At 40.8% G+C, this 20,690-nt stretch overlaps 1 protein-coding gene across 6 annotated transcripts in view; it reads left to right on the forward strand.

Annotated features, from left to right (window-relative positions):
• The first annotated feature begins 1,031 nt into the window (after window positions 1–1,031).
• The window catches only part of Grik2 (glutamate ionotropic receptor kainate type subunit 2), a 626,777-nt gene continuing 607,118 nt past the window's right edge, over window positions 1,032–20,690 (forward strand). For 2 of the 6 annotated variants that reach the window (XM_031346617.1, XM_031346618.1), the window contains exons 1-2: window positions 1,033–1,420; window positions 6,580–6,980. In XM_031346617.1, the coding sequence (XP_031202477.1) occupies window positions 6,866–6,980 (115 nt within the window). In that variant the 5' untranslated portion in view covers window positions 1,033–1,420; window positions 6,580–6,865. Of the gene's footprint in view, window positions 1,421–2,152; window positions 2,270–6,205; window positions 6,981–20,690 lie in introns of those variants that run through there. The other 4 variants (XM_031346615.1, XM_031346612.1, XM_031346614.1 and 1 more) reach the window with 4 other exon arrangements.

The raw sequence follows: 20,690 nt of genomic DNA on the forward strand, positions 1-20,690 counted from the left end.
ACCTGTTGGTCTGCTGTAGGATGAACCAGAGCCTCTGCTTCCAGAACTTCAGAATTAGACTGGAGCGCTCCTGGGACTGCAGTTGCCTCTGGGCTCCGCTGAGCTTAGGAATTCCACCTGGCCTGCTTCCTATTACAATCCCTTTGAAATTTGTCTCCTGGGCTGGTATGCAGAGCCTGTTCAAGCTTGGCCTCTCTTAAACCTCGAGAATGGTAGCTCACCAACGTCCTCTTGAGGGAACTGCTAAGTCTCCACTCTAGTTAATATTGCAGGTCTGAGGATAACGTAGCAAAGGTATTGAATAGATGTTGACTTTTCTGACCCAGAGGAGAGCAAATCCGGGATTGTTTGCAGAAGCTAATCGCTCCCCTAGAGAAGCCTGAGGAGCCTGGTGTGCTCTCTGCTTCCTGTCCCCACCCCTTACTCCAGGAAGCAACCCTTGGGAAGACCCTAGGACTTAGGCACCCTCCCCCTCCCACTTCCCCTTAAAAACCATCTCTCAATATCTCATATTTAAGTACTTCTCTATGCTCATTTTCCCAACCATGACATCTAGGCCCCCAGGTTCTGTGCTTGTCAGGCCTCAAATTCCCTCAGAGTCTGAAGAACAGAATCAGATATTAAGGGGCTAGGCCTATGTCGAGATGGCCTGCCAGCTTCTTGATGTTGAAAGTCCATTTCTTTTGCTAACGGAGACCAGGAGAGACCAAAACCCATCTAGCCTGAGAAGTGGGATAGAAGTAGAAGGAGCAGAAACCAAGATGATCCTCGCCAACCTGAATTGTTGAACCAAAAGGGTCACTTTGGAGACAACCAGCTGCTCCCCAGATGCTGGCAACAGAGAAGTCTCGTTGCCATGGTTTCGGAGCAACATAAAAGCAGCCAGCCACCCAGAAGCAGAGGCTAAGAGTCCCTTCTTATACCCAGTGTAGCTTCACAGAGCCAGCAATTTCCTTGTCCCTTTTGCCTTACCCACTATCATTCAGAGCATCTCTGTCCCCGTTCCCCTACGCCTGGCTGGATGTGGATGTGCTTGCTAGCAGGGGACGAAATCAGGGCCGAGGGTTCCGGAAGCACTAGTTGGTCAGCACCCGGAATTCTCTCCCTGGAGTTCTTGAAATAAAAGAGTGCGCCGTGCTCCCGGGTGGGCCTGGGTGCCCTGGAGCTAGTCACAGCAGCAGGGGGAAAGAAGCGCGGCGCCTTTAAAGCAAGAGGCGAGAAACTCCCGCCAGGAGGCGTGTCTGTCTCCAGCGCCACTGCTGCGGCTCCGCGGTCTTGGTCTCCGCCGCCGTCACTTGCGCTCTCGCTGGCGGCTGCGTAGCCAAGGCTGGGAGCCGGGGACTTCCCGCTGAACCTCCTCCCGCCGCAGCTCCGAGAGGACTACCCCAGTCCCTACCCTCCCTCTTCATCCTAGCTGCAGGTAAGCACTCGGCAGCGGTGGACCCTCCCTGGAGCTCAATCCCGGGGTGTTCGCTGTGGGTCCAGAGGCATTGCGGACCGGCGAGGAGCGCTGCCCGCTGAAAGGAGAGGAAGAGGCGAACGGCAGCGGGGCTGAGTCGGTGCGCTCCAGGCACCTGCTGGATGCAGTCGCTTGGAGGGCTTTGTCCCACTTGCTGCAGCCAGTCCCCCGCAAGGATGCAAGTGGCTCATTTGGCTCCTGGCGCGCTGGTGTTCTTCACGTAAAATATTTGAATAAGTGGATCTGTCAGACGTGTCCTCTGTTACCGGGACTCAACGCTCAAGGCGAAGAGACGCAGGAAAGCTGTGTATCTTTGTGCCATAACAACTCCTCATCCCTTTTTCGTCCCACTATCTCCCTGATTCATAACTCTGGGCTGAGAAAGTTGAGATTATTTTAACTGAGGACAGTATTAAAAGCTTCTGGAAGAAAAAAAAAAAACTCTCAGGGCATCCCACAGGGGTAAGGACTAACTGCATCACCGAGGTGGATCATAAAGATTCAGAACTTTTAACCAACCGCATTTCCTCATATTTTTAATTCTAGGGGAATAGGAAGGTGTGTGTGTGTGTGTGTGTGTAACAGCAGCTAGAGAGAGAGGGAGAGAGAGAGAGAGAGAGAGAGAGAGAGAGAGAGAGAGAGAGAGAGAGAGAGAGAGAGAGAGAGAGAGAGAGAGAGAGAATGAGAATCAAATGGGACCAGTGCTACTAAGATACTAATATTTGGATTTGGGGGTTGGATGATATTAGAAACTCTCCTCTGGTAACGAAAGGAACATATTACAGTTTGTCATTTCTTCATCTTCATACTGTAAGTATCTCTCATCAAAATTACCTTATAGATTGATTTTTCCATCTCACAAGAATATGGTTAATTCATTTAAATAAGTCTGCAGTTTAGCTTCTGGAAGATGTGCAATTGCATTTTAATTTGGTCTTATTTTACTTCCTTACTTTATAACTTTGCAGAATAGACTCCTGAAATAATAAAGTAAGCTTATGAACTCCCAATGACTGTAGAAACTTAGGAGTTAAAGAATTGAAATGTACAGGGGAAGGAAAGACAGAAAATGACTAAATAGTAAAACACCTATGTGTTTTTCTTTTAAATTTAAATACACTGAAGATTGCACATGCTGAAAATTTTAAAGGGAGATTAACAGACACAAATCTCTTTGGTTCAATTTCATAATTAAGATACATTTTCAGCATCTAAATAGTAATTAAAATTAAAAATATCATTAGCCACCAACATAGCAGAATGTTAATAGAACAGTTGGTAATGTGTTTAGATTCCCAAGGAATAACAGAAATCATAGATGTGTATGCAACAGTGTGGTTTCAACTGATCTCTGCCTTGGACTTCATTCTGTTTTCCCTTTAATGTCATGATTGAGTAGGCTGTTTATTTTAGCTAAGCTTCACCACAATAGGCCACTGCCAGGGAATAACGCCTTAGGTGTTACTATACAGTAAGATTTCTCAAATGTCCCATAACAGCAGGACAACAGTGAGAGGGCCAGCAGAAGCTTCTCACTCGTGGGAGAAAAATCTAAATGCACTGCATATTTGCCATGGAAGAACCTTTGAGATGGTTTTAAAATTCAGACTGCTCTAGAATACACGTTTGCTGTCTCTAGCCAAAGTATAGGAATTGTCTTTTAAATGTTCTGCTATAAGGATTATTACACATTTGTTCATGCCCCAGCAGGTGGCAGCTAACTAGAATAAGATTCATTTTCACCCGGAGACTAGGAAACTAAAATTGCTTCTAAAGTAATAGTGCCCACGAAGAAGAGAGGTCATTAGTGTCAGGTAATACAGAAGTGCAGTGAAAGATGGAGCTAATGTCTTTCGTCGGTCGGTCTCACTGTTGATGTTGTTGTAGGCACAAGCTCTGCATGAACATGATGTCCATTTCCCTCCTTTATTATTCACCATAGGCTTGGTAGTTCTTAGTATTAGCTTTCTCTGATATTTTAAGGCTTTCTTCTAGACTTAGCTGTTCTCTGTGTGAGCATACATGTACGAGCTTGCCGTTTTTCATCTCTGCTTTGACCTTGGGACCCTCAGAGCTTTAGCTCTTAGCAATAAGGATTGCCATGTGGTTGAAATAACTGCAAAGCAAATGAATATATAGGACAAAGCACACATTTTTATGATCACTGAAAACCTAAATCAAGTATTTTTTTTCATTTTCTATTAAGAAGTAAGCAAATATAGGACTGACACAATTTTGAGATAGCTAAATGTGATCAGTAAAATATAGACTAAGAACTATTAATCCTCAAGACTATGAGGATAGTATCAGTATTGAGGAGACACTTCCAATAACTTCAAAATATCCATATAGTAATTAAGTGTCTCCTATAATACTAGATCATTGTGTGTGTGTGCGCGCGTGTGTGTATTTGAAAGGTAAATTTACTGAGTTAATGTTATTGATCGGAAGAGTGAAGCTTAATAGAAAGGATGCTATTAATCTGTTTTCCCTCTTAACAGATGGAAATGTGGAGGTGGGTGATTAAAAGTGATAACTAATAGTACATTTGAGAAATGTTTTAAGCCACTGAATATTGCCAACATGTTTCAGCATATTAAAATTTTTTCATGCTGATTTTTTTTTTTTTTTGGTAAGGGAAAATGAATCCTTTGGTCACCCTGAAGGATCTCAAGTGGATGGATGTTAGTGGCTTTTTTAGGAGTACTGACTGCAAAGAGATCAGTGTTAGCATGTCTCAGATGTGTTAAGCAACACATGACTCACATTGAAAGACACAAAAAACACATTTCACAAAATTGATCTCCTGACTATATGCTCTGCAACGATTCAAAGTACTTGACCCTGTAATAGAAATGTGCACACCGTCACTTCAAATGGCATGCTATCCATTCATTTTATTATTTTCAATAACGGAGAATACATTTGGCTGAGGCGCTGTCCAGGGTCCTGAAGAAAGGTTTGTCCCTGGTATCACAGAAGTTCCATTGGACAGGTAGAGTTGGTATCTGTTAAGCTAAAGCTTTTGAACTTAGTTAAGGGCTATAAATGAACCCAATTTAAAATGTGTGCAAAGTTGGTTCTTTGGAGATAACATTACTAAGGAGAAATTTATACTAGGTCTTTTTTAAAGTTTATTTTGCATGAATTTCATGAACCCAGGGCTTTTCTTTCACTTTCTCAGTAGATAACCAACAATGATGCCACATAAGTAGCTGACAGTGCTAGTTGTAAGTAGGCAAATCACAACTGCTATCACAAATACTGTCATGTTAAAAGAATGCATGAAGAAAAAATTGTGGTACAGTATGCTTACTCTGGCTCCATGAAATGCCAGATACACTGCAAAAATTGTAGAAATTAGAGTAGTTACAACAGATCATGCTGTTTTCAGGTAGTAGATATCAATTATATTGGAAAATGAAAACAACCAAGAATGTGTATTTTCCCCTGCCTGTCGTTATTATCTCTACTAGAGTGAAGAAGTAAAATGAACAAATAGAATGGGGAAAATGAGACAGCAAATACAAGATAGGATATGTTGGGCTTCAATGTGTTTTATAAGTGATGTTTCAAACATGGACTGAAGGAGTCGCTAGATACCCTTGGTTTCAGCACTAGATGTTCCTTTTAAAGTGCTCAAATAGTGGAATTGTTTGATGAGATTGCTTGCTAGACTGCAGAACAAGCTTTTCATGATACTTATTTTTGACACTGCAGTTATGCCTCCATCTTTAAAAAAAAAATCAATGTCTCTTAGTGCATTTGAAAGTGTATATTTTTTCAATCAGCACTTTATAATAATGTGTTAAGAAAATATATACAGTAAAAACCTCACCATGATGAATGAATAGATTGTGGTGTCTTCTTGCTATGTAGAAAAAATATAACCATAGTAATATGAGAACTTAAATAGTACTCATACTAGTCTTTTAAGCTTAGGTAGTCTTCAATATGATGAACTTGTATAATTTTATAAGATCTAACTTAAGCCCTGTGTGTTGATAATGAACAGAAATTAATAGTAAAATACAAGTTCAACAGTTTGCCCTTTGAACTTCTTAATAAGGTTATAGTGTCATCAATGGTGTGGTTTTCCCTTTCCTCATTATCTCTCCCTACTATTGTAAATGGTAGTAGTGGATTTGGGGATAACCATAATCCTTGGGCGGTATATTGGCTATTTCAACAAAATAGTTTTCCTATTAAAACAAATGTGCATTTCTATAGTTTTTTTATTGTATAGACTTCTACTTGTGAGTTAAGAGAGGAAATGAATTTTAAAATTCCCATCAGAAAACTAGCCAATGACGAGATTTTTTTTTTAGACAAAACTTTGATCTGATTAAAAATGCAATAGCATTTTTAAGGAAAAATAAATAAATTTTAAAAAGGAGAAAATGTGAGCACAAAGCGTTTGGAATATGCTGTCGTAGCTTAAACACCATTGTCTTGTGTAAGATTGCCTTAGGTGAGATAGTCCCTCATTTCCCCCTAAAAATCCACCTGAAGAAATTTTTCTCCACTAATCAAGAAATGTTCCACTCAAGTTTTAAAGACCGCCTTCAGCTCTCCAATTGCATCCCACTGTGTATTTATTCTTTTCTACTCAAAATTTAAAAGCGTAACTCTTCTGGAGCTTAACAGCAAGTGAGATTGACAGCACAGTCCTCTCTGTTTTAGAGCATTTTCTTTTTTGAACTACAACTCCTAGACAAAGTGACTTTGACTTAGCTAGTCAATTATTAAAATTAATCAGCTGATTGTAGGAAGTCTGTTCGCAGAGTGTACCAGGCACTCTGTAGGGTCTTACTAAAAATCAAGCAATTTTCATCGAATCGTGTAATAAATCTTCCTTTTTTGCTACTCTAGGCGGGCTATCAGAGAATGGTTGCATAATATATATATTGGGAAGCTCAGTGGCAGGAAGCAGCTATCTCAATTTTTCTCACTTTATCTTGGCCTAACGTCAGAAGCTGTGCAGCAGTGCAGTGGAATAGGGCCTGGCGAAACCCTGAGAGCAAAGCTCCCTTTGTGTTGGGACTGTGGCTGGCTTTCGGACACCTAGTCTTTGCAGGGCTGGACTTCCTTTTGATTTTCCTCTTCTTATGCTCTACCAGGCTCGCGCGGCTGGACATTGTGATTGCTGGATTTTTCCCGGATGCTCCCGGACTAACATGGATGTCCCACCATCCCTTGCAGTGGAAGCTTGCTCCTTGGCGCAGTGAGTGAAGAACATGCAGCGACTGCTAATGGGTTTGGGAAGCGGAGACTCCTTCCTCTTTCTGTGACCATGCCGTGATTGTGTCTGCGGCCACTACTCCACGCATCCTCCTTCTCGTCCAAGCCCGGAGCCTAACGCTAGATCGGGGAAGTGGGTGCCGCGAGCGCAGGCACGGAAACATCATGAAGATTATTTCCCCAGTTCTAAGTAATCTAGTCTTCAGTCGCTCCATTAAAGTCCTGCTCTGCTTATTGTGGATCGGATATTCGCAAGGAACCACGCATGTGTTAAGATTCGGTAAGATTCCCCGCATCTCACGGTCGCCTGGTGTAGGCTCGGAGGCGCCGGATGTAAACAGGCGGTCGCTCTGCCTGGCGTGGGCTTTCCGCTTCCAGACCCGGCTCCCTCCCGGTTTTAAAGACCGCCCCCTGCTTTCATTTATCCTCTCTATCTTCATTTTATTTTGGGTCCCGGGAGGGTGAAGGAGGTGCCAGTGCGTGGTACTACTAGCCGGATGCATCGCCTCACTATAGCCTGCCACGGGTGTAGCAGTGATGGGGGGCACGGCCAGCCTAGGCTGCTTTGGTCTCCCCGGGAACCTTCCAACTGTCTGGGTGCCGCGGTCTGGGACTGGCAAATCTGTAGCTTGTGCTACAGAAGAGTTAACGTCTGGTAACTCTTCCCCGAGTTGCATGTGTCCGCTTCTGCCGGGACCTGTCCAGGTCCTTACTTGGAACCAGAAGGCACCAGCCCTTTTGCTTTCTTTTGTAAGAGGAGCTTATTGGTCAGTTTAATCTTTTTTTTTCCCTCCTCGATGGTGTTTCTGATATGCAGAGCTTTAAGAAATATTGTTGTATAATTTTAGGCTTTATTAATAACGGGAGGATGTCACTCAGCGCGCAGCCAAATAGCGCAATCATGACAGGTTTCTTGTTTGTTTTGTTTTTTAACTTGCTGAGTTCTTTCACAGCTCTCCGCACCCCCTCCCGCCCCGCCCCCGCACAGAGTCGGGACCTAATAAATAAGGAACCTAGTAACTGGAGGCAGAGGGAGGAGGGGTGATGAGTGTGTGGGTCTAAGTGCATCTTTGTTTCACTCTGACATGGATAAAAGACCCCAGATAGTCACATTTGAGAAGGATTTATAGCTTTCCCAAGAATATGGGCTTCTTTTTCTCTTGAAAGAAAATCTAAACGTGGGTTTCCAGTGTATTCCCTGGTCCTTAGGTTTGCTTGAAGGAAGTGAAGTGTGGGAAATACTTGGCTGCTCAGGATGACCAAATGGGATTTTTAATAAGAGCAGAACTCATTAGGGGACGTTCCCTAAAGAAGGGCATTGGGAAAGAGTCCACAGGGCAAAAGCTCCCAATCTCTGTGCTGCATCTGTCAGTTCTAAGGGAATTTAAGCCAGAGAGGGGAGGAAGCATGTAATACAGACTATGTGTCTTCGAAATAAAATTGGACACATTAAGTTATTTTGTTTGATATATAGCAGAGGCTGCCTGCCCCTTCTGTAACTCTAACAGAATCTCTTATTTTTTTACCAAGTGATCTTTCTTTAGTGATAAAATTCACTGTCACCCCCAACCTTTGTGGAAATAAAATAGGAATGCTCTTACATGTATTTGAAAAGGTAGCCCCTCCCTAAATGTCACCTACAGCCAAAAAGACTGGTAATAACAAGAGACAATAGACTATAGCTAGATTCTAGCTGGAGTATTTTCCTGCTTTCTTCTGTCTTTAGATGGTACTTAAGCATGTTGCTCTTAGCAACAAGCATCCACAGGAATGCCTGCTTCTTTAGACAGGATTAAAGAAGTCCTTATATTCCTGGGAACTGTGTGTGAAGACATGTATAAGTGTGTGTGCCACAGCCATTTGGCCACTAATATGGGAAGTGCTATACTATGGCATTAACTTACCCCCTGCCCCCAACACATTGTTTTGAGTAATTCAAAGTACATAAGCGATCTTGTATATCTTCTCCTATGTATCCGTAAGAATGTACATGGTTGGGGGGAGGGGATCGGTGCTTGAAAACTGCCACTAATTCTCTCAAGATTTAATTATCGCTGCTCTGGTCTTGGAGCCCAATAATTGCTGAATCATTAGATTGTTACATTTGCTGATCATTTCATCTGTTCACATTAAAAAAAAAAATCTTGGCATCTGTGGCAATGTAGCAGCTTTCCAAAAGAACACACACACACACACACACACACACACACACACACACACACACAATCTTTCTAGACAAACTCTAAGAATGTTCTTAAGAAACAAGACACTAGGCAAAGATCTCCACTCCAGTCCCTTGACACCCTAGACAAACATCCTACTTTGTAGATGATCTGTTGTTATTTGCTTGTTTTGTTTTGTTTTGTTTTCTACCTTAGCATCAAATGCCTTCCACCTGGAGTTCCATTTTCTCTAAATCTGACCTGAGTTGCCAGGAACGATTGTGAACAGTTGTAATCACTGGAACATTTCCCTGTTGAGACTATTTTGATGCAGTGGTGGGAGTTTTATTTTCTCCTGGGGGTTAAAAATGTACTGAGTGGATTGGATGGTTAGTTAAATGCCTATAAGTACCTCTTAAAAATGTTTATTTTACACTTTCACTCTGTAAAGTTCAGACGTTTCTGCCCTCCTGCCCTGGGAGGAAAGAGTTAGAATTGTTGTTGAGCAACTGTCCTTGGGCTGTGGTGGACAGCTGGGTGTGGGTGAAAGCCACTGCCTTGCCTCAGGTGTCTCCCGGGAGGCAGTCTAGAGTGAGGCTCAACAGTCTATCCTGGAGAAAGGCTTGGGGCTGCCAGGCTTCTGCTGCTATGGCAACCATGAAGCTGGCTTGAGGCCATCCCACCTCCTCTTCCCCTCAACTGATGATGAAAATTCACCCTCATAAACTATGTGGTATTCTCCCTGAAACCAATAGATCGACCGTTTCTCTTCCTTTCACCTTCTGGAAAGCTAGGCTTTCCCACATCTCAGGGTGTCTCTGACCCCGGAGCTTCCTTTCCCTGCCTATTAACTTCTGCCTTCTCTTGGTCATTCTCTCACTCACCCTTTCTCTCTCCCTGTGGCTTTTCCTCTCCCTGCCCCCAAACATAGAATGACAGCGGCTTCAAAAGGTCTGGGGAGGGGAGGTGTGGGCGGGGCTGGTGATGGGGCGGAGGGGGAGTTGGGGGGATGGTGATGCAATCTGAGCCTCAGCCACTACTCAGAAACTCAACCAAACTTTGCAGCAGCACGGGGCAACCTTTTCCTACCCCAGGCCAGACTCTGGGCAGGCTGTGCACTCTGAAAGTAGCTGCTAGGCAATTCACTCGGCAGTGCTGACCCTTGGACACGTTCCCAAAGCTGTAAGGCCACATGGGTAGTAAGAAAGGCTACCCAAGTGTTGGCTACATGTTGTCTACTGGCCAGTGGGTATAGGGGTCTTTTGTTTTGAGTCTCCGTTTCACCACCTCGGATTCTGAGAAACAACTGGACTTTTTCAGAGGGTGCGGGGTGGGTGGTGGTGGAGGAAGAGGAGGGCAAACGTGTTTTTCAAGGGTAAACTGTCCAGCAGAAAGTCAGGCCCCCAGCCCAGGTCAGGTCAGACATCTGCAACCTCTCCTGTTGGGCCCAAAGTCCACCACTGCCCCCAGGCGTTTCTCCGGACCTTGCACCCGCAGCCACACTCCAGTGCCTAGCCATAAGGAAATGCGACATCTTTGTTCTTATTTAGCTGCATCTGAAAGTGGTCCAAGGCTATGCTCAAGTGGGTGTTGCCCTTAGAATGAGGCCCAGGAGCAACAGCACTCCCTAAGACTTTTCTTCAGCCGGTCCTCTTTCTGATGCTTCTGCTCTGCTCTGCTCTGCTGTGTCCCACTCCCTACTCCCCAGGAACGTGCAAATTGCAAACAGGCTTCATTTCTGCTCTGGATAGCCTCCCGCACTGTGGACTGTGAGGCTTGTTTGAGCATCCTCTTTATTGGCACTACCGCCCAAAGGACTACTCTCTCTGATCTTGAGGTCCGATTATTATTCAAAGCCATAATCTCAATTGCAATTGAGGACACAGGGAGCACAGACAGCAACCAAAACTTTGAAACCGAGCAGTATCTTTAAGACCTTCCTTTTCCGTGCGCCAAACAAATGTTCTGTCACTTTTTTACTATATTTTGTTTTGACCTTTTATTTTTCTTTAAGCCAGTTGGCAGAGTGGTTTTGTTCAAAAGTTTTCGAGTTTAGGTCTTCCTTACCAGATGCGCTGGGATTTTTCTGGGCACTATACCTCAGTTCCCTACAGCCTCACCTTGTATACCTAGTGCACAACCCCTAGGAGAAGGCAAGAGGCCAGGAACGGCTCACTAGATAAAACCCACACCCTGGAGGGAACGAAACCGGTTCTTAGGGAAAATCTCTTGTGCTCCCAGAGACAATGTTTTGTGACAGATGTACTTCACCATCGAGGAACTGAGTTCAGAGACTGAGAGCTGGGAAGCTGCCACTTTCCACAAGTTCTTTGAAAGAGATTTTTCTTCCTTTGGGAGGTAAAGTAGGAGGGAAGGAGGCGTGGCCTTGTGTCTGGGAGCTTGAAAACTGACTCTTCCAGAGAGGAGATGGGAGTGATAGCAGCCAGTATCTCTGCAGAAGATAAAATTTGCTCATCTGAGCTCTGGATGGCAGGAGAGGGAAATCTTTGCAAGGATCACCAACAACAGGCACGACTTTTATTTATAAAGATCTGTTTTTCTGATCTATTCTAGCTTAGTTTTAAAGCCTCAATGAATAACTTGATATGATCCATCAAGGGAGGCACGATCATTTCAGAAAATGACTTTGAAAAATGGTCTTTCCGTCCTCTAGAAATAGCTCTCTACCCAATCACATGGATCTCTAAGTGTTTTCTGGCTTCGTAAGGTTGCCATTAAGAAGTGAACAAGCTTATATATCAATGGACATTTCTTCAGAGACGGTTGGCTTTTTGGTTCATTTTAAGTGATCAGCACAAGTGTGTTCATTACCCAGATTCTCAAATGACACTGTTTCACATTTATTCTGCTAGGAAAGTTAATGTCAATTGCTTCCACATGAAGGGGAAAATACTACAGATTGGTGTTTCTCAACCTCTCAAATGCTGCAACCCTTTAGTACACTTCTTCAGGTTGTGGTGAACCCCAACCATAAAATTATTTCCATTGTTATTTCATAATTGTAATTTTGCTACTATTATGAATTGTAAATATTTTTTAAGGATAGGGGCTTGCCAAAGGGGTCCTAACCAACAGGTTCAGGTATGGATGAATGAGGATGTGGCATGGATTATCAGAGTCTTTTAATATCCCCCAGATTATAAAGTATTGTCTGTGATAAGATGATGTGATCTTTTATGGTATTTGATTATCATAATTTCTGATAAGGAAAATGGTTTTCTCATTTGTGGTACAAATCTCACACTTACGAAGATAAATGGATTGCTGGATTTAGGATTTACTCTGCTCCCACACAAGGAGCCCAGTGTTCTCTACTATCCTTCAAGTGTACTAGGCTGGAAACGTATCGGCTGCGAGCATACTTCTTGAGGTACACAGACAGGTCCTTTTGCTACCATGGTAGCGTGTGTAGGGATGTAGTCGTTGCATGTTTTCCATTTGAGTGGCGGACTTTTGTTTTCTTAGGGTTTTTGTTTTGCAGCCCACTCGTCCAAGTATTAGGAGTGCTCGGAATGAATCTTAAAGTCTAAATCTTAGCAGGAACGGGAAGGCCGAAATCCTCCCAAAAGGAAGGAGGAAGTAGGTGTACATCCGCATAATTGACGACTCTGGGTTAAACAAGGGATAGGTAGACTTACATCTGACAACGTCACGGAGGCTTCCTGTTTTTCTTTGCTGCTTCTGCTGACAATTGTGTAAGGTAATTAAATTGGCTGATTGAAGTCACAGTGGTCATGGGGCGATAAAGACCATTTGGATTTAATGGAATTTAAAACAACAGAGCACCGAGCACAACTCTTACCGAACAAGAATTTTAATGGCCCATTCAGGGTGCTGACTAAATAGAAAGCCCTTAACAAGTTTAATTGAAAGGGCAAGGCAGATTAGCACTATATAGTCTTTATGGTTGAAGATTGGGGAATTAAAATTATCCCTTTAAAAGACTCATTAATGCATCATCAAGATTTAATGTAGGTTAAATAAGGCTTCCTTAGACCTACATCATGTACTGCGAACCTAGGTTTAGGACCAAGTTTCAATAAAGAAATATTTTTAAGAAGTTGACTTAATAAATGGAATTGCAGGCCTCTCTCTTCTCAAAAGCAAAGAGCATTTCAAGTTTTCTGAGTATATAGAGCACATAAAGGATAAGTCTCCAGGATAAATCTTTTCTTTGTTGTAACTGTAGGATAAAATGAGGCAAGCAAACATGCTTGACTTCCCTTTGCTCAGTCTTGGTGTGGTCAGTTTGTTTGTTTTGTTTTGTTTCGCTACAAACAAACCTTGCTTGGGGTAGGCAAACTAGAGATAGCAAAGGAAGCTTTTCTTTCTGCAGTTTCATGACAGTAACGGTAACAGATATTGGTCACTTTTGTGTTGTCTTTGACCTTTGACCTACAGCAGCATTTGCCATCTGTTTAACACTTGAGTCACTAAAGTTAAGTGCCTTCATATTTTGTGGTCCATTCCAGTCCTATAGGAACAACTTCTTGTTTTCCATTGGAAATTCTCAGGTGTGGTCAGTCCCAAGACAAAACATCAAGATTTTGTCTGTGAGCCTCTTGTAGGCTCATTCATTCCATTGGTCTCATGTTACCTGGAATTGCCTACTCGAGGTTGCCAATTCCTTGGATATATCCAGAGAGATGTAAAAACCTCAATTGCTGTTTGTAAGTATCCAACATTTTAATTGTACACAGTCTTGAAAATTGTTTTGAAAAGTCTGAATTAGACAAAACAAAGCCATTAGCAGGTAGGATGGGTCCCCAAAGTCACCAGCTTCAGTCCCCCAGCCTACCTATTCATTATTCAGGCTTCCTAAGGCTCACCTGGTCTTCTCACTGGTATATAAACAGAAAAGCTTATTTGCCTTTTGGCTCATATCCATTACACCAAACAATTAGCTAATCTGATAAAAATCAATCTTGGTAATGTGAGGGTTTAGGGAAGACCCATAAAGCCTTCCTGCAAGATTTTTTTTTTTAAAATTCTATTTTAGTTTTGTATTTGAGCATTGAAGGTTTTGTTCAATGATGGTGGTGTTCAAATAAATTTTTTCTTGCCTTATTTTTATTGATCATTGTAAACCATTTATTCTCCAATTAAAACTCAACAGTCTCTTCTATATTTTGTAGACAGCCAGTTTACTAGCCAATGGGGCCACGTGTGAAAATCTGAAAAAATTGTCTGAGATAGTTTTGTCTTTCAGATATTTGCCCGACTGGTGCATGTAATTTGATCGGTCATTCTTTTTGACTAAGCTGTCTTGTTTGTTGTCTCCCATGGCCTTGTTTTAAGATAAGCATATTCTGGAATATACTGTGTAGCTGGGATGAGTTTATTAGATTTATCGGTTCAGTATGTGAAACAGATGCTCACATACAAAGGATACTGGGTGGCTAGTGGAGTGCAGAGTATTTCACACTCATAGGACTTGGTGGCTGAGAAGAAAGGACAGAAGCTAAATGACATGTTTTCTGGATTCACTGCCACATACCTCAGGGTTTTGCAAATTTATCTCTTTAAAAAAATTTTTTTTTTAGTGGAAACCTTTGAGCATATGTGATTATTTTAAATACAGGGTTCATGATGTTATATTGACATGTTATTATCAATCATGAAAAACAAACTAAAATGTCTTATGTTTTTCAACCTCTTTTTAAATCAGTCAGTTAACTTCCCTTCTTGGAATTGCGCAAGCATTTGGAAGGTATTGCCTTCAGTTCCCATTTCTAACTCGAGATCATCTGTCTTCTGTGCTCTGAGGATAGTGCTCGCTATAAATTGTAAAATAAACAAAGCAACTAGTAAGGAAAAGTTCGACTTTTGAAGTTCCAGTGTATCCATAGACAGTTAATTCCTGGGAGGTTGGCCTTTTTCGATCTTTCCTTTTACTTACTCAGTCATCTGCATTTGTATGAGCAATGTTATCAGCTCATGTGTCCGAGCCCTTTCTTCCCTAGAAGGAAGAAATGAATTGGGAACTCTCAGGATAAATGAAAGCTGTAGGACCTTAAATGACATGAAGCAAGTGGACTTCCGAGATCAAGTTTCAGGATGGATCCACCGGGACAGTTAAGCAGCCTGCTCCCGGTCTGTCCGATTTGAGGCCGGGCTAGTGATGTGCTTGCTGAATTAAGTCATCCTCTCACTGTGGCTTCCTTCGGCTTTGCCTCAGTTCCAGGGAAAAGAATAGATTGCATTAGCCCCCTAGATGTTTGTGTTCTTTTTCTCCCCATCGTCTCTTTCAGAGAACATTCTTACATGTTATTAAATTGGTAGCGCTTTTCATACCTGTACTTACCTTCCTCTTCCCAGTGCTTAAAGCTTTTGTCACATCTATTCATTCCACAAACAGGGTCAGGCAGTTCAGAACTAGGATTTGGAGACTGATATGTTGCTGTAAAAATTAAAGAGAAAGGGTATGCAAATGTCACGTGCCATTAACATGGTAAGCATATCAGAATCTCCTTGGAAAGAAGTTATTTTGCTTTTGAATTTTTATAGTAGTTGAGACTTTTTGGGGGGGCCTAACAAACCTAGATATGGAAGAGGATTGAAAAAAATGAGGAAGAATTAAAATGAAAGAACTTAGGTAGGAATTCAAAGGCAAGCTTCTTGGGAGTTAAGAGACAGGCTCTGTGGTGACATAAATAACACCCTGGTTGCATGGAGCTTTAGCATCTGGGTTACGGGGGTCTTTCCTAGCAAAGATGAAGGACTTTTGAGTATAGTGCTAAAATGAATGCAAGGGTTGCAGTTTATCATTGAAATCTTTAACAAACTAGATGACTGGGTTATGTGTCAGTGGTAGAGTGCTTACCTACCTAGTGTACCCAAGGGATTTAAACTCCAGTACTGAAAAAAAAAAAGTTCTTCATTTGAGATTGCAGATTGCATTAGTCATGATCCCTGGAGAAACAGGAGCCACGTAGGGAGGGCTATCGGCTTTCCTTATTATTAAAAAGTGAACCTCATCAAGAGGCATCGTCATAGTCAGTTCCAGAATGTTTGACCAAATGTTTGGGTACCCCGTGCTCCAGTCAAATTGGCACAGAAAGTAACCCCTCATGAAGATTCTTCCTGAGCAAAATTCTGACAGGAAGTAAGGGCTCTTTCATTTAGTGGGTGACCAGATGAGGTGGGTAAGCCAGGAAGTGTATTAGTTAGTGTGAAGAAGAGTGCACTGAAAGACAACTTAAAAGTTTTATTTCCTTCTTTGAAGGAAATAGTAAATTGTCTGCAGGGAATTCTCAGTATTTTATACCCTGATCTAAGACAGCTGTAGTATTTGAGACATCCAACTTATATCTGTATATGTAATTAATAATTATATACATCGTTATGCATATAATTTGTGTCATTTTGCAAAAGTTAGTTGAATCTCTAAAATCAAATTTAAAATATTTCACTGAAATAGTTATAATTATATATGAACCCATGGGCTTGTATTGTGAGTTTAATAGTGTAAGTTCTAATCTTATGGTAGTCATAAATTAGGAGGTATAATTAAATCTCCTTTCTGGGGAATGTTTATTACTTTCCATCTGCTAAGCTTCAAGGGTGTTGGAATTAATAGAAAAATTCATAGACCTTCACATTTTTGTCTGTAAAGGTTCATTTTAATTGAAATTATGTTGGTGATTTAGTATGTATGTGTGGAATAAACTACTGTTTGTTATCACTCATGAACTTTTTGTTCAATTTCTTAAAACTGTGTCTAAACATTTAAGGTAATCTAATTCTCTAAATTACTCTTGATAGTCTTTCTTGGAATGTACCAGAATCTATTACAAACAACGAGGAAATGGTTTCTTGAGTAACAGAACCAATTTCTTTCTGGTTGATTAGTTTTATGGAAGAGAAGGTCTGTAGTTTCTGCTTCTTTTCTCAATATCAGCACTTTAACTGTTCTTCTCAATACCCAGAATATAAGTAGGAATCAGAACAAAAGAATAATCAAATAATTCATGCGGAGACAGGTAGCTTAAGGCTTTCTATTTCTAAGCAAGAACATATACACACAGAACATTTCTGAAAGGCTGTGCTTGCTTTTGCCCATGGTTTATGTTTCACCTTGGTATGTGACGAAGTAGTTTTATTCAGTGCTTAACGTGTGCTAGTGACTGTGTTTTGGACATTTGTAATGAATCAAGAAAGCCTCAATGTGCAAAATTGTTTGAGATGGTCCAGAGGACCTGTTTTATGGTTTCGGTGAGTGCTTCAACAAGGAGTTGTCTTAGACAACATTCCAGGACTCCTCTTTAAGGTGAACAGACTGACCTGTTCCTAAGACTTCATTTCCTAAGACTACTCTGAGGGACTATTATTTATCTGTTTAAGGAGGTGATCCATTCTTGAGGAATGAGCATAGAGGTTGGTAAAAAGAAATGAGTGATGAACAGCCAAATCCTCATAACAAACGTTATCAGATGGAATAAGTAGACCATTTGGAAAATAAAATGAACTACATATGCTATTAAATGTAGAAAATTATGTGTTTATTTGAAACATTTATAACATGATTTTGATTAGAAAAGTTTTCTGACTATTGCAAATACTTAAATTAATCAATTTGTTTTATTTATTTATTTATTTATTTGTTTGTTTGTTTGTTTGTTTTTTGAGACAGGGTCTCACTAAGTAGCCTTGAGTGTCCTGGATCTCACTAGGTCATGAGGTAGATCAGGCTAGCCTCTAACTCTTGGAGATTCACCACCCTCCCAAGTGATGGGATTAAAGTCATGTGCCACAATGATATAATAGCTGTTGAGTTTTTAAATAATTGGTTTTCAAAGATGTCAGAGGACTTTTCTTTTACACTAAAGTAGAAATAGACTAAACCCTAGTATTATGAAATATATATGCAATTTTAAGCTAAGTCTAGATTTTTTTAACTGTTTCATTAATCTTCGGTTCTTTTCAAACCCTGTGTCTTCTTTTAATTCTACATTAATATCATTTTAAGATCTGATCTAAATTTTGTTTTCTTCAAAAGGTAGAATCTTAAACAGGTGTGCTGCCACCTAAACTCAAGCCCTGATTAGACAGTTTCTTTGGGTGAATAGTTCTTCATTTCTTTTTCTCACATCAGAAGTGGAAGAGGATAAATACTTTAAATCCTGATCCCAATGATGAGCTTTCTGTGGTTGAAGATGATGTAACTTTTTCATAGACTTGTGGCATTTTTCTATTTTTCTTTAGTTTCTTTCCTACAGTTCTTGAGAGTTTGCAATGTTATTTTTTTTTCTTTTTACATTTTGGTTGAATTTATTTCCCAGTATTTTATACAAATTTCATAGCTTTATGGCATAGGCCTTTCCTTTCTTCTTGCTCCCTCTATGTAGCTGTGCTTAACAAGACAAACATCTTCTAGGTAGATGAATAATTTTCTGAATTAGATGGGTTTTATAATTTTTAAATTATTTTCCCTGTGTTTATAATTGGCAGGTTGGGTGGACAGTTGATATTTATGTTTAACTTGCACAAAATAGTGAGTAAACTTGACAGACAATGGCTGGGGATTAGATATTATGTCACTCAAAGAAGATTTGTCCTCTGAAGAGACAACTCATCCTTTAAACCTGAGCACAAAGAATATTTATACATACCACCCCATAGTACAAAGGAATCCTAAAAAAGTTGTTGTTTTATAAATATTGTCTATGATGATGTACGGTTGTGAGACCTTTTTCTTTTCAACTTTCCACAAAAAAAAAAGCTTGTAATAATCACTTGCTAACCTTTACCTCAGACATTTGATTTAATCTAATTTAACAACATTTATTTATATTTGGGGACATTTATTCTTTAGTATTTAGAAATTATACTGTTAGAAACATATACATGTGATTTCATACCTGAGTTTGTTCAAACAATCAATATTCCAACTTCAATTTTATTGTTTCCAATTTTCAATTATTTGTTTATAAACATTTCACTAAATATGCAATGTAAGACACTACAATGGGGCAGCCCCACACTATGAGTAGCCTTGACTTTTGCATTCCCCCAACCCTTGCTCCTTGGCCTGTTCTTGACAGGCAGTTGGTTTCTCTAACATCTCTCACTTCTTGGGGTTTCTATTTCATATTTAACTTCACTCCTATAATACTGTCCATTGCCTCCATAGAAATTATATCAGTTGGAAACTGATCCTGCTGTGAATTTCCTGGCCTCTCAGGGCTTTTCCTTGCAGTCTGAATGGGACTCTTCATGATCCCTTAACTCTTACACTCTAGATGTTTCCAAACTTAGCATCACACAAATAATGATAAGGTCTCCACTGCCAGCTCATGGGTTGGCAGTACCCATTTGCATACATGACTACCCTTGGACATCTGAGCGCTGTGAAGTTAAGCCTGAGAGCAACTCGAGAGGTCCTGTACAGCCCTGCTCTCTTGTAAGAGTTTTTCCGAATGTGCCTACACTTACACCCTTGGCAGTGTGATGGGTTGGTCAGTGATTCTTAGAGTATCCTCAAAGCATTTTTACTCTTTTCTCACAGCAAAGTATTCCAGTGCTTGGCTTTCTTCAGTTGTTTTAATTTCTTGATAAATAGTATTGTCCTGTGCCACAACTTTATACTGGGCAATTTAATCACAGTGCAAAATTTCGTATTTCTGAAATGCTTTCTTTCCGCTCTTGATTCTCGCTCTTAGCACTATAAAAGCAGATCGTAACAACTATGTAACAGCCTGAAGGGGGAAAATTTCTGGAAATTTTCTTTGCCAAACTAATTAATTCATTTCCTTCCAGTTTATTCATTCATTACATCTTAGGGGATGGATAAAATGTGGATAGCTTATTTGACAAGTTCATAACATACATGGTCTCTGGTACAATACCCCATAGGATCCTCATTCCTTCCTGAAACCTTGTGAGCATGTTGGTCACCAGCTGTGATAGGTAGCATAATTGTCAACCTGACAAGATCTAGACTCGCTTAAGAGATGGGCCTGTGAGCATGCCTGAGGGCAATTGTCTTGATTACATTAATTGAGGTGGAAAGACCTACCACAGTACACTTCATGGCTAACATCATAGACTATATAAGTGGAGATGGGGCTGTACTAAATTCATGTATTCCTTGTTCTCTGTGGCTCATTATGGATTTTTTTGTGATTATGTCCCTCAAGCTCCTGTCACTGTGAGTTTCCTACTATGATGAAATGTTACAGAGAACTGTGAGTCAAGAGTCAACCCTTGCTCCCTTAAGTAACTTTTGTCAGGGTATCATATTATTCATATTTTTATCAGTATTCTGGGCTTCTCTTACCTCCTTCTTCACTCTTTCTGAAATTCATCCCACAAACTATTTCTAAATGCTTCTGAATTACATTGTCAGGGATAGTAACTTCATGGCCTCATTCCTGGTGTGGTGTGTGTGTGTGTTAGTCTATTTTTGTTGTTGTTGTTGTTGCTGCTGCTGTGAGAAATACCTGAGAGAAACAATTTTCAAAAATTTTCTTAAATGTGATTGTGAATTACATTGTCATGGATAGTAAACTTCATGGCCTCATTCCTGGCATCATTTGTGTGTGTGTGTGTGTGTGTGTGTGTGTGTGTGTGTGTATTTATTTTTGTTGTGGTTGCTGTGAGAAATACCTGAGAGAAACAATTTTAAAATTTTTTCTTAAATGTGATTTGGGATTATAGTTGCAGAAAATTTAGTCCAGGGTATCCTGGCCCGGTTTCCATGTACCTGTTGATAAGAAGTACATCATGGAAGACTGGGCATGGTAGAGCACATGCTCATTGTTTGGCTTCTGACAAAGGTGCAGGAGAGAGAGAGAGAGAGAGAGAGA

This window comes from Mastomys coucha, unplaced genomic scaffold, assembly GCF_008632895.1.
Source record: "Mastomys coucha isolate ucsf_1 unplaced genomic scaffold, UCSF_Mcou_1 pScaffold3, whole genome shotgun sequence".
In the NCBI taxonomy this organism is placed as follows: Eukaryota; Metazoa; Chordata; class Mammalia; order Rodentia; family Muridae; genus Mastomys; species Mastomys coucha.